The 13,535-nt window shown below is 38.6% G+C and overlaps 1 protein-coding gene across 1 annotated transcript in view; it reads right to left on the bottom strand.

Moving 5' to 3' along the window:
- The window catches only part of LOC143082639 (MAM and LDL-receptor class A domain-containing protein 2-like), a 137,783-nt gene that overhangs the window by 15,410 nt on the left and 108,838 nt on the right, over positions 1-13,535 (bottom strand). The window contains exons 143-147 of the mRNA XM_076258434.1: positions 13,257-13,347; positions 12,757-12,903; positions 12,174-12,430; positions 10,854-11,085; positions 105-10,556 (exon numbers count right to left, since the gene is read on the bottom strand). Coding sequence (XP_076114549.1) covers positions 105-10,556; positions 10,854-11,085; positions 12,174-12,430; positions 12,757-12,903; positions 13,257-13,347 — 11,179 coding nt within the window. The remainder of the gene's footprint in view (positions 1-104; positions 10,557-10,853; positions 11,086-12,173; positions 12,431-12,756; positions 12,904-13,256; positions 13,348-13,535) is intronic.

Below are 13,535 nucleotides of genomic sequence, written 5' to 3' on the forward strand. Positions count from 1 at the left end.
GAAAAAACCTATCCAACATTGTAACTTTTTAGAAAAAAAAAGAAAGGTATTTTAAAATGCCTTAATATGGGCTTAAAAACTTAAATGGAAAAATAAATACTCACCACAATTAAATTCATCTGACCCATCATTGCAGTCTTGTTGGAAATTGCAGACTCTATACTTTGGTATACACTTATTTGACTGTTGACACTGGAACTGTGTATCAGAATCACACTTAGGTACAGGTGTGGTCACTGCTCCCTGAGAAGGTGTAGGTGTAGTGGCTGGTGGATTGGGCAAGCCTTCCTGGGCAAATTGGCAACCAGGTGTGAAGGTCAAGTCATCAATGGCAATATCACCTAGGTAACTGTCACCAACCTTGGCCTCTATGATAATCTGGAAACTTTGACTGACATTCAGTGGTATCTCATGTCGCTCCCAGTATGCTCCTTGTTCTTGAGCTCTGGTGAAAAGATCTTTGGTTGGTGAGCCAGAGTTATAGATTCTATAATAAACTGTCAAAGTATTTACATACTGTCCATACATGTAAGAGTAGAATCTCATACTACAATCCTTCCCAGTTGTACGGTAGAATGGTTTGGTTATTAACCACGCTTTTTGGTTGAATTTTCTACCAGAAGCCTCCATGTAAATATAGTGACCTTGACTGGTTCCTGTTGTATGATCCCATAAGGGACCAGTATATGAAGTTGATGTTGCTCCAGAAAATAATGTCCAATCAAAGTCATCATCACCATTACTACTCTGTATTAAGTCACTGAATCCCGTCTCAAAGTTGTATTCCATGTATGTTCCACAATTCAATTCATCTGTTCCATCTCCACAATTGTCAGTCAAGTCACACAAGTAATTCAAACCAATACATGCTTTGTTACCACAAGAGAAATGTGTCTGGGTGTTGCAAGTGGAAACTGCTGGTTGCATGCTACAATCTGCAAACTTTATGTCGTCCAGAGCGGTACCTCCACTATATGTAGATGCTGTGTCAGTGAAGAGGAGATTGAATGGTTTGCTACGGTGACCAATACCGACTGTAATTGTATGCCACTGGTCATTTGTTTTGCGAACAAACTTTGATAATCTCCATAATTGTGTTTTAACAGTCCCTTCAACTACATATAGATAAAGTGTCCCCAGACTCTGACCATATGCGTAGTATGAAAACATCACTTTACAATCTGCATTAGCTACTGTGTAAGTTGGACTTCTAACTTCAGCTTTTTTGCCACTTGGATGTCCACCAGTTCCGTCATTTATAAACAGGAAGTGACCATTTTGATTTCGTTTAGTAGCATCAACTGCTGGTGCTACAAGTCTTGAAGTGTCACCACCAGTTCCAACTTGCCAATCAAAACCATCTACTTGAGTTTCATTAAAACCACAATTTCCTTGTCCTCCTTCAAATGTACAGTCTGTTGGGCATCTTTTCTCATCACTGCCATCATCACAATCTTTATAGAAATTACAAACTTGTCCATTATTGATACATTTATTATTATCACACTGGAACTGTCCTGCTTGGCAGAGATTTGGTCGTGGTGTGGTCATTGGTTTTACAGATGGAGTGACATACTTGGGTTGACCACATCCTGGTGTAAAACTTATATCATCAATAGCTATGTCACCTGTTACACCTGCTCCAACAACGCCCTCTATGATGACCTGGAATGGCGAATTAGATGTTAATACTACTTCTTTTCTTAACCATTTGTTTCCTTGTTGTGAGGATATAGAAGCAAGCTGTGATTTTCCCGTACTTAGTGTATTTTGATAAACATTTAGAGATCCTATGTTTGATCCGTACATATGATACCAGAACCTCATTGAACACTGACCAGTTGGTGATGGCAAGTACAAACCAATGCTAGCTGTGTCATTCTGCTTTCTAGGTCTAGATGATTCTATATATAGATAATAGCCTGACCTTGAACCTGTCGTATGATCCTGACTTGGACCTGTTCCAGATGAAGAGGTAGGGCCTCTCTTTTTGATCCAATCAAACTGATCATTTTTCAATTGCTGCCAGCCACACATTGTGTATTCAAAGGTACACTGGTTGTATCCAGAACAAAGGGAGTTGATCTCATCTGAACCATCACAACAATCATTCTGAAGGTCACATCTTAAGTTCAATGGGACACAATTGCCACTGAGACAAGTGTATTGGTTTGCTGTACAAGATCCTGTAGACTGGGGTGTTACACAGTTACTGAACTGAAGATCATCAATTGCAACATATCCAGCTCTTCTTCCATAACTTATGGCTTCTACTATGATGTGAAATTGTTGGGCACAAATAGGTAATGCCACCTGAGCTTGTTGCCATTGTCCATTTTGTTTGTTCAAAGCACTATAATAAAGTGAAAATAATGTGCTTTCTGAGCCACCAGATTGAATTAAAATACGGAATTGTCTAAATCCATGTCCATGAATATTGTACCACAGAGAGAAGTTACACATCTTACCAGCTTGATGATACAAGGGGCTATTGAAACGGAATATATTACTTGTGCCATTGGCTATTTTTTTTGCAACTGCATATCCTCCATTTGTTGTAGTAGGAGAAGTGTGGTCACTGCTTGGGCCAGTATTTTGAGTAGGGTTACCATTACTGGTCACTGTCCAGTTTCCTGGATTACTATTTGTCCAATAACATGTGCTGCCGCTGCTGAATGTACAAGATGAAGGACACATAGATTCATCACTGTTGTCACCACAATCATTCTTAAAGTCACACATCTTGTTGTAATCTATACAATTCTTATTACTACATTGCCACTTGCCCTTTCCACATGGCCCTGGTGGTGTTAAAACATATGGGAGTTTCCCCCTTGGAACCACCTGACATCCTGGAGTGAAGGATACATCATCAATTCCAATGTCACCTTTATAACCTTTACCTCTGACCCCTTCTATTACAACTCTAAATGGTGAGGAACTAGTTAGTGATACTACTGCTCTTATCCAACTGTCAGCTTGAGAACCATTCTTTGTCCAAAGTAAGCTCCTTGGTCCAGTCTCATAATTTTCCACATACAAGTTGAGAGCATTAATATCAGCTCCATACATATGATAATAAAACCTGATCTTACAATTATTAGAACTTTGAGAGAATACAGGACTCTTTAATCTGGCTGCATCTCCCATTTTTCTTGGAGAAGAGGACTCAATGTAAACATAATGTCCTACAGTGGTTCCATACGTATGATCAGACCCTGGACCAGTACCAGTGGTTGATGTTTTCCCTTGTCCGTAACTCCACTGGAAGTTATCTGTATCATCTTGAATCCAATTACAAAGATCTGTTTCAAAATTACAACGTTCAACATAATTTGTACAATTCTTTTCATCTGATTGGTCCCCACAGTCATCTGAATAGTCACATACATAGGATAGATCGACACAAGATTTTCTTGCACATGTAAACTGATTGTTTGTACAGAATGTCGTTGATGGACCCAACCCACAGTTTGTAAAATGGAAGTCATCAACAGCCATATCTACTGTCCCAGAATGCACAGCTTCTAAAACAAGGTAGTATCCAGGTTGTCGTCTGCCAATACCAACGGTTGCCAAATTCCAAGTGTTACCATGATTACCAAAAGCTGACCATACTCTGATCCTGCCAACGTTTGCATTGTATTGAACATTTGCAGGTACCAAGAAGAGTTGAAGTGATCCTGCAGAATTTGTGTTCTTGTAGTAGTAGAAAGTAAGTTGACATAAAGAATTGAGGCTGCCAAATGGTGTTGCAACTAGTACAGCTTTTCCATATGATTGTCCAGTGCCTGCATCCACATACATGTAATTACCAATGGATGATGTGCCGTAGGTGTGGTCTGTTCTAGGACCAGTAGATGTGGATCCATTATGTCTGTCCCATTGATATCTTCCTGAACTCTTGTCTACCCAACCACATGTTGAGAATTGGAAGTTACACTCCTGACATTGAAGTTCGTCAGAATTGTCACCACACTGATTGAGGAAATCACATCTTAAAGCAGCGTTGATACATTTGCCATTGGTACATTGGAACTGTCCTGTAGGACATTTACCAGATGGAGCCACTGTTGTCACAGAGCCTGCAGGTACAGTTGATACTGATCCCATGTATGGTCTACAATTTTTGGTAAATGATATATCATCTATGGCAATGTCACTATAAGCTGACTGACCAACAGTTGCCTCTATAATGAACTGGAATGGTGCTGTTGATGAGACAGTGATCTCCCTTCTTTCCCAGTATTCTCCTAGATTTCCTGTTCTCCTGTATCTCAGCAATTGTGCTCCATTTATGACAGTTCTTGTATAGATTGCTAATGTATTGACGTCTTTTCCAAACATGAAGTAATATATTCTCATTGTACAATATGGAGTGTTTGGTACTGCTTGGAAGAATTGACTAGCAAGTCGTGCCTTTTGTCCTGGCTGTCTAGGTGCAGATGTTTCAATATAAAGGTAACGTCCAGAGTTTGTATTCAGTGTGTGATCTCTTGCTGGTCCAGTATTGATTGTTGGAGTGGTTCCTGCTCGCTTTGTCCAATCAAAGTCATCATCCTGTAGTTGTTGGAATTTGCATAAGCCAGTTTCAAAATTGCATCCTGGGTAGGCGCTGCAGGTTGAGATCTGTTCGTCTGTATTGTCACCGCAGTCATCAGTGTAATCACAAACACGATTCTGTGATATACACGATCCTCTCTGACAACGGAAAGTATGAGTTGTATCACATGATGTACTAACGGCAGGAAGTCCACAGCCCTGGAACTGTATGTCATCTATAGCAATATCTCCTTGTGTACTGAATGATCTGCGTGCATCGATAATCATTTGGAAGTTTGTATCAATTCTACCAATTCTGACTATAGCCTGATTCCATCGGTTGCCTTGATTTCCAGCCAAGTTCCAAAGCCTTGTGTTGGTTGAACTTCCTGATGTTTTGGAGTACACATACAAGTTTCCAATCCCTGTTCCATACATATGATACCAGAATGACATTTGGCAGGTGCTTGCGGCTTGTTTTAACATAGGACTGGTAAAGTATGCATGGTTGTAAAATCCTCCATTACTTGCATCCACATACATGTAATATCCATTTGGTCCATTTGTTGTATGATCTGTTGAAGGTCCAGTGTTGGAATCTGGAGTAGCTCCTCTGAATTTTAACCATGTAAAGGAAGTCTTGGAGCTGTTCGTCCACTTACATGTCTGACCATTTTCAAATGTACAACTATATCCACACTGTGCTTCGTCTCCACCATCAGAACAATCTTGGTTGAAGTCACAAAGTTTGTCACTACTTATACACTGTCTATTTCCACCTGTACATGTGTATGCACATGATGATGCAGTTGTTGTTGGGGGTATTGCTGCACAACTGGAGTCAATAACAGATATATCATCTATAGCAATATCACTTAGGTAACTGCTACCAACAACTGCTTCAATGTAGAGAATGTATCCAACAGATGCTGTGGGTGGTATGGTCACTTGGGCTTGCTTCCATGCAGTACCTTGTTCTCCGGTCAGAGAAAAGACCTTCTGTTTCTGTTGTCTTGGCAACCATTTATAGATATTGAGTGTTCCCATCCCAGAACCATGCATGTTATACCACAATGTTAAACATCTGCTTGAATTAATATTAGGGAACCATGGTGAACTTATGATAGCATTGTCACCAGGCTTTCTTGGTCTTGAAGCTTCTATGTATAGGTATGTTCCATATTGTGTGTTCAAAGTGTGATCAGCTGATGGTCCAGTATTTGAAGTAACAGTTTTACCATGCACTCTCTCCCAGTCAAACTTGTCATTTCTACGGTTTCTCCATTCACAAGAATCATGCTCAAAGTCACAGCTTCCTCTAGGTTGACAGCTTCCTGTTCGTAGCATGATGTCATCCAGTGCAATGTCACCTTGATAGCCATTACCAATAACCCCTTCAAATGTTATCCTATATGGGGTACCACTCTGGATTGTAAGCTGAGCTGGAAACCAGTCAGTTCCATGGTTATGTCCAAATGTCCTCATAGGACGACCTAAGGTAGTGATACCAGCTGGTCTGATGTAGACTTTCAATGCTCCTACATTTCTGCCATACATGTTGTAATAGAAGTTGAGACAAGAGCCACTAGTAGGTGGATAAAGTGGTGAGTCTAGTCGAGCTTTGTCATTCTGATGTCTAGGTAAAGATGACTCAATGTAAATATAAGTTCCTTCATTTGTCTGGAAAGTGTGATCTGCACTTGGTCCAGTTCTATTACTATTAGTCCTTCCTGTATGTAGGGTCCAGTCAAACTGATCACTTTTATCTTGTGTGTAACCACAGAGGCCATCTTCAAAATCACATACAGTTGACTGTGGACAATCTCCAGTGTTGAATGTAACATCATCCAGTGCAATGTCCCCACTATAACCAGTTCCAGCCACACCTTCAAACACAAGCTGCTGACCAAGTCCTTGATTTGTTATGTGTACCTGAGCATACTTCCAGTCTAAACCTTGGTTTCCAAGTCGAGTCCACACTTGACTCATCACACCACCATTTCTAGAGTAGACATTCAGTCTATTGACATTAGCACCATACATATTGTACCAGAACTTCAAACACACACCAGATGAACGTATGTTGACATTGGGACTTATTATTCTTGCTGTACTGTTGGCTGCTTTCCCTGATACCTCTATATAAATGTAGTGTCCTGCTGAGTTCTGCAGTGTGTGATCTGATATTGGTCCTGTTTTTGCCGACACGGTTGCTCCTGTATGCATCGACCAATCAAATGTATCATTTTTATCTTGATTCCATAAACAGATACCATTTTCAAAGTTGCAATCTATAGCTGTTGGTGGATATGGACTTCTGGATGTGGATGGTGGGTACATTGGAGTAGTTGATGGTGGCATCTGTGAACATCCATATGTTGTAAAACTGACATCATCAATAGCAATGTCTCCAGTATAATTTCCTCCATATACTCCTTCAAAGATCACATTAAACTCTTGTGCAGAAGAAACCGCAACTGTTGACATCATCCATACATTTCCATGGTTACCAGAGGATGACCATATTAAGTTCATAGATGTGGTACCAAATGTCTGTTTGTATAAGTTCAATTTTCCAACACCTGCTCCATACATGTGGTACCAGAACTTCATGCAGCCACTGGTTATTGGTTTCATAATATCACTGACCAACCATGCCTTCTCACCAATGGTTCTACCAGTACCTGATGTTTCAATGTACATATAATGACCTTGAACAGTTCCTAGGGTATGATCTACATTAGGCCCAGTCCTAGAACTTCTTGTTCCACCATAATCTCTCTGCCAATCAAAATTGTCTCCTACTAAAGCATTGGTCCATCCACAGGTATCCTGTTCAAAATTACATGTTCCTGCAGGAGAACAAGAACCATCAGTAATTACCACATCATCAATGGCAATATCACCCTGGTAACTAAGACCTCTGACCCCTTCAATCAAAACTTTGTAAGGGCCATAATTGTATATTTCGACTTGTCCATGCCTCCAAATGTTTTGCTGGTTTCCGGTCCTTGACCAAATTTGACGGGCTTGTGATCCATTATTTTGGATGTAGATATTCAAAGATCCAATTGTTGTGCCATACATGTGATACCAGAACTGCATACACTTAGCCTGGTATGCCTGTCCTAGAATTGTAGGAGTTGTAAGTACTGCTCTGTTGTTAGGTCGTTGTCCTGAAGTTTCAATATAAGCATAGTGACCTGAGCTGGATCCATATGTATGATCGAATGGGGGACCAGTGCCTCTTGATGTTGTACCATTTACACCTATTGACCAATTGAAATCATCAGCTGTACTCTGTTGCCAATCACAGAAACCACTTTCAAAGTCACATCCTGGTTTTAATGGACAAGGTCCAGCAGTGTAGGTAAGATCATCGATTGCTATATCTCCCTGAGGTCCTTTCCCAACAGTTCCAGTTATAGACATTCTGAAATCTGTTGTTGATTTAATAGTTCTAGTGGCTTGAACCCATTGGTCAGGTTGTGTTCCTGATTTAGACCAGAACAGAACCCTTCTTTTTGATGATGTGACAAAAACTTGTAAATTTCCAATAGTAGGCCCATACATGTAGTACCAGAATGAAAGACAATTACCCTGGGCTGGTGTGGGTGGCAACACTGGACTGTCTACTACAGCCCTGTTTCCTCTCTTCCTTGGAGATGATGTTTCAATATATATGTATTGGCCCTTGCCTGATGTATGGTCTGAAGGTGGTCCAGTTCCTGGGGATGGTGTGGAACCACTTTTTAAGGTCCACTGGAAGTCATCATCAATAGCTTGAGTCCAGTTACATATTCCACTATCAAAGTTACAACTAATATTAGGTGGTGCTACATTTTGGTCACAGTTAACAAATGAAATATCATCAATACCAACATCATTTGTAGTGGAGGCTGCAAATGACCTTGCAGGAAGGACACTCAGTTGCATTCTAAATGGAGAAGTGATGGCTCCAAGTTTCTGTCCAATGTATGCCTTTCCTAGGTGCCAGCCTCTTCCTTGGTCACCTCTTATTACATTTAAGTTTGTTATTGTTCCATTTATATTAGCAGAGACAACCAGAGTTCCAACATTTGGACCAAACATGTCATAGTAGAAATACATCTCACAAGTGCTGGCTGATGGGGGAAGCAGTTGACTTTGGAATAAAGCCTTACTGAAGAATACTCCTTGTGAACCTTCTACAAATACATAGTATCCAGATGGAGATCCCTTGGTGTGGTCTACTGGGGGTCCAACTATTGCTCCCTGATTTTGAGTAGCTGAGTGTCGACTAAAATTATATCTTCCGTTGCTTAAATCTGTCCAGCCACAAGTTCCAGACTCAAAGTCACATGATCCACAAGCTTTGAAGTTACCTTGTCCGTTTGAACATTGATTAGGTGTTGGCACAGTCGCAGGAATTGTAACAGCTGTTGGGAAGATGACATTTCCTGCCTTGACACATCCTTTACTGAATACCACATCATCTATTGCTATGTCTCCATAGACAAGTCCACCCACTGTTGCCTCAATGATAATCTGGAATGGATACTGACTGATTAGATTTATACTGGCTCTGTCCCATATATCCCCACGATTGCCTGTCTTGGTAAGAAGTTTTGTTACTGGAGTACTGCCACCATTTGTTCTCATGTAAACATTAAGATTACCTACGGATCTTCCATTCATATTAAAATAAAAGACTAGATTACAGACAGATGAAACTGCTTGGAATGGTGTACTAAGAAGTCTAGCTACATCTCCTGGCTTCCTTGGACTTGATGTTTCAATATAAACAAACCCTCCAGTTCTTAGTCCAGAGGTATGGTCTCTGGTAGGTCCAGTGCCTCTTGATGGTGTTGGTGAATTTCTTCTTGTCCAGTCAAAGTTATCTCCCTTGTCCTGACTCCAATCACAGAATGAGTTGCTAAAAGAGCATCGAGATGGGTAACCTGAACATTGTGTTTCATCACTTTGGTCTCCACAGTCATCAGTGAAGTCACAAAGTCGGGTGTTGTCAACACAAGAACCTCTTTGACATCTGAACTGGTTGGTACCACATGATGCTTGTATTGGGGGTAGTCCACAGTTAACAAAGGTTACATCATCAATAGCAATGTCTCCAAGAACTGAAAAACTTCTTCTAGCCATGAACTGTATTATAAAATCTCTCGACTCTCTACCAATATTTATTGTAGCTTGCTGCCATGCATTTCCCTTATTTCTTGACAAATATTGTAGAACAGTAGATTGACCTTGAATGACCTTGGACACTGTAAGTGATCCAATAGAACGTCCATACATATGATACCAGAAGGACATCTGGCAGGTTGCTGCTGATTTTCGCAGAGTAGGAGTATGTAAGGTTGCAAATGCATATCTTCTGCCGAAATTTGCATCCACATACATGTAGTAGCCCTTTGCTGTTCCTGTGGTGTGGTCACTCTGTGGTCCAGTGTTGGCTGTTTCTGTTCCATTGTTATGTCTAGTCCATCTGAAGGATCCGACACTTGAATCAATCCATCCACATTGTGTAGCATCAAATGTACAGTTTCCACAGTTTTTCTCATCATCCCCTTGTGGACAGTCTTTGACAAAGTCACACACTTTAAGGGCTGAGATTGAAGATCCACCAGTACAGGTATACATTTTACTGGTCAGTGGTACTGCAGGACAGAATCCAGTCTGTATGGAGATGTCATCAATAGCTATATCACTAGAATATCCACTTCCAATCACTGCCTCGAAAGCCAATGTGTATTCTTGTGTACTTGTCAAGTTAACCAGTCCCTGGACCCACTTTAGTCCCTGGTCCCCTGTTACAGTAAACAGACTAAAATGTTGATTTGGTACTGTCTGTAAGCCAATTGTATCCTTGTATAGATTTAGTGTTCCCATTGTATTTCCATGCATAAGGTAATAGAATGTGAAACAACTGCCTGCAGTTTTAGGTAGGACTTCTGATCGTAGGCGAGCTTTCTGGCCTGGAAGCTGAGGTTTAGATGACTCAATGTATAGGTAATTTCCTGAAAGAGAAAAGAGTAAAATTGAGAGATTTTTGTTTAAAAAAAAGTATTTTTCGCAATAATTATGTGTCAGATTTTAAGATGCACAGTCAATTCCTTATTATTTGAATAGTTTAAAGTTTGGTTAACAGTTATAAGTGTATGTGTGCTCACATTTATGTCCTTGTTAGAATATTTTTTAAAATGTTTATTTGTGAAGTTTGATTTAAATGCTGTAATACTGTTCAGATGCTCATGTGGGCAAGCCATTAAAACAAATTTAACATAGAATAACTAAAATACTCTTTTGAATCTTACCATTCTGGTTGCCTATGGTGTGATCTGCTGTTGGTCCTGTCCCAGAACTAACTGTTCTTCCCTTATGTCTAATCCAATCAAAATCATCTCCTATTATGTCGTTAGACCAAGTACACAGTCCTTTCTCAAAGTTACAGTTACCAGGAGGTGGACATTTGCCATCAATAATGTTCACATCATCAATAGCTATATCACCTGAGTAGGTACGACCACGAACAGCTTCAAACGCCACCTAAAATTCAAAAATGTTTGTCATACAAATAGCTTCAAATGTCACCTAAAAATACAAAAATGTTTGACAAATTTATAAATTGAGAAACGATTGCATGGTTAAATTATTGCCAATAATGTGACTGAATGAGTTTCACGATAATAAAAACTGGCATTCTGATATCTCATACATATAACTGTAGGCAGATTTTCCTGAAATCCCAATAAAAAATCTCCATTATTGCTATTTTGTGCATTTTTCCTTTGATCTTTTTTTATGATAATTTTTCATATCATGCTTCTCGCTTGAGATGGAAAATTATCACTAGTAACTAAGGAGGAATATGGCATTGCTAATGAAATTGATAAGAAATTGACAACATCATCATAGGTAAAATAGTGATAAACAGATAATCATTGATCATCTCAACTCGATTGCTTTTCTCGCTTTCGACGTACCGGCTCAAGCAAGAAAATCAATCTTGTTGAGATGATCCACGATGATCTATAATTCTTCAAAATTCCCAATAATAAAAGTATGCCATTATTCTGAATTTAAAGTATTTTAAAGTGCTAGATGATAAGGCCATCTCTACTAAATAATATATAGTTAGCTGGCATGAATTATCATTGATATGGTCATATTTATAAACTAACTGTTTACAAAACTTTTGCATTTTTGAAATAATAAGGCTTTTCTACCTCAGGAATAGATTACCTTAGCTGTTTTTGGCCAAAATTTTTGAATTTTGGTCCTCTATGCTCTTAAACTTTGTACTTTAATTGGCCTTTTTAACTTTTTTGGATTCAAGTGTCACTGATGAGTCTTTTGTAGACGAAACGTGGGTCTGGAGTGAATACAACAATGTAATCCTGGTATCTGTGATGAGTCAATTTTCAAGAGAGTTGTTTTTGTTTGAAATTTGCCTACACTAAAGAGAGTTAGAAGCTACAACTAAAATATGAATTGAGCAAACATTTAGAAATCTAGTATCTTTTTGGGGGATGCTTTAACTGTAAAGCATTTACCGCATTCTCCTTTAAAAAAATTCCACGCCAACTTTTTCTGATATGACATTTGAATATACATCTCTTACAAAATTAAAATACCTGGAATGTAGAAGCTGTTACTAAATTGACTTGTCCAATTCTCCAGATGTTGCCTTGGTTACCGCTCCTTGTCCAGATTGGTGGTACAAGCTGTCCTTGTTGAAACATTCTGATATTTAATGTGCCGATACCATTTCCATACATGTGATAGTAGAATGTTAAACATTTGCCATTGGTTGCTGGATATTTAGGAGTCAATAGTCTGGCTTTATTACCTGGTAGCCTTGGCCTTGATGACTCAATGTACATGTAGTAACCTTCAAATGCAAAACAAAAGTTTTATATGTAAGCAATTAAAAAAAAAGAAAGAAATAAATAAAAGCAATTCTAAATAAAGTAACTTTCTAACATTTCCAGACACTTGAGTCTTGGGTACATCCTATTGTAAACCAATTAACTTTAGACAAGAGGTGGGTCAGGTTCTTTTACAAAATTATGTACAGACTATGTTAACAAACTGAAAACTTTAAATAATTCATTAACAAATTAGCAAATAAAGCTCGTTCAATTTTAAGGGTTCATTTGTAAACAGTTATTGTATTGAATATAAGGGATTTTATGTTTCAATGATTTTAGAACTTACCAGCTTTAGTACCATAAGTATGATCAAATGAGGGACCAGTATTAGCTGATGACGTTTTTCCTGATGCTCTTATCCAATCAAAATTAAGTGTATCAGTTGAATCCTGGACATATCCACATAGGTCAACTGTCTCAAAGTCGCAGGTACCTGTTTAAGGAGAAAGCAAGATATTTCATACATGCTGTAAGATTTTTCTAAATATAATATTTATATCATAAATCAAAAAGGCTAATATTGAGGTCATTTATCAAAACTAATATGTTTACAATGTATGTGTGCATATTGGTCTTGACAAATAGTGCTGAAAAAAATAAATAACTGTCCATGAAAAATATATGGTTGCAAAGTTAATCACATACTATCATTTCAATTTATGAATTTTTAAGTCATAAGAAAATATGTGACAAGACCTGCCAATCAAGTGAATGACAATTTTCAAAATTCTACAATATGGCAGATTAACGGTAGTAAAGAGTGAAGACTATTTATAGTAGACTTACTTGATGGTGGACAAGGTCCGTCATTCATTGATATATCATCTAAAGCCATATCACCTTTGTATCCCAATCCTAACACACCCTCAAAAACAAACTGTAAGAAAAAAAAAGATTTTCACATGAAAAATCATAATAGACAAAACAATGCAAAAAAGACAATATAAGGGTACCACTTCTGTGGAGTCAACATTTGATTATTATTTCATAATTCATAGTAATTTAGGGACTACTAACTATATCAACCATCAAAATTTGCATATAATATGTTAATTGTTTAATTTT

The sequence above is a fragment of the Mytilus galloprovincialis genome, chromosome 7 (assembly GCF_965363235.1).
Source record: "Mytilus galloprovincialis chromosome 7, xbMytGall1.hap1.1, whole genome shotgun sequence".
Classification (NCBI taxonomy): domain Eukaryota; kingdom Metazoa; phylum Mollusca; class Bivalvia; order Mytilida; family Mytilidae; genus Mytilus; species Mytilus galloprovincialis.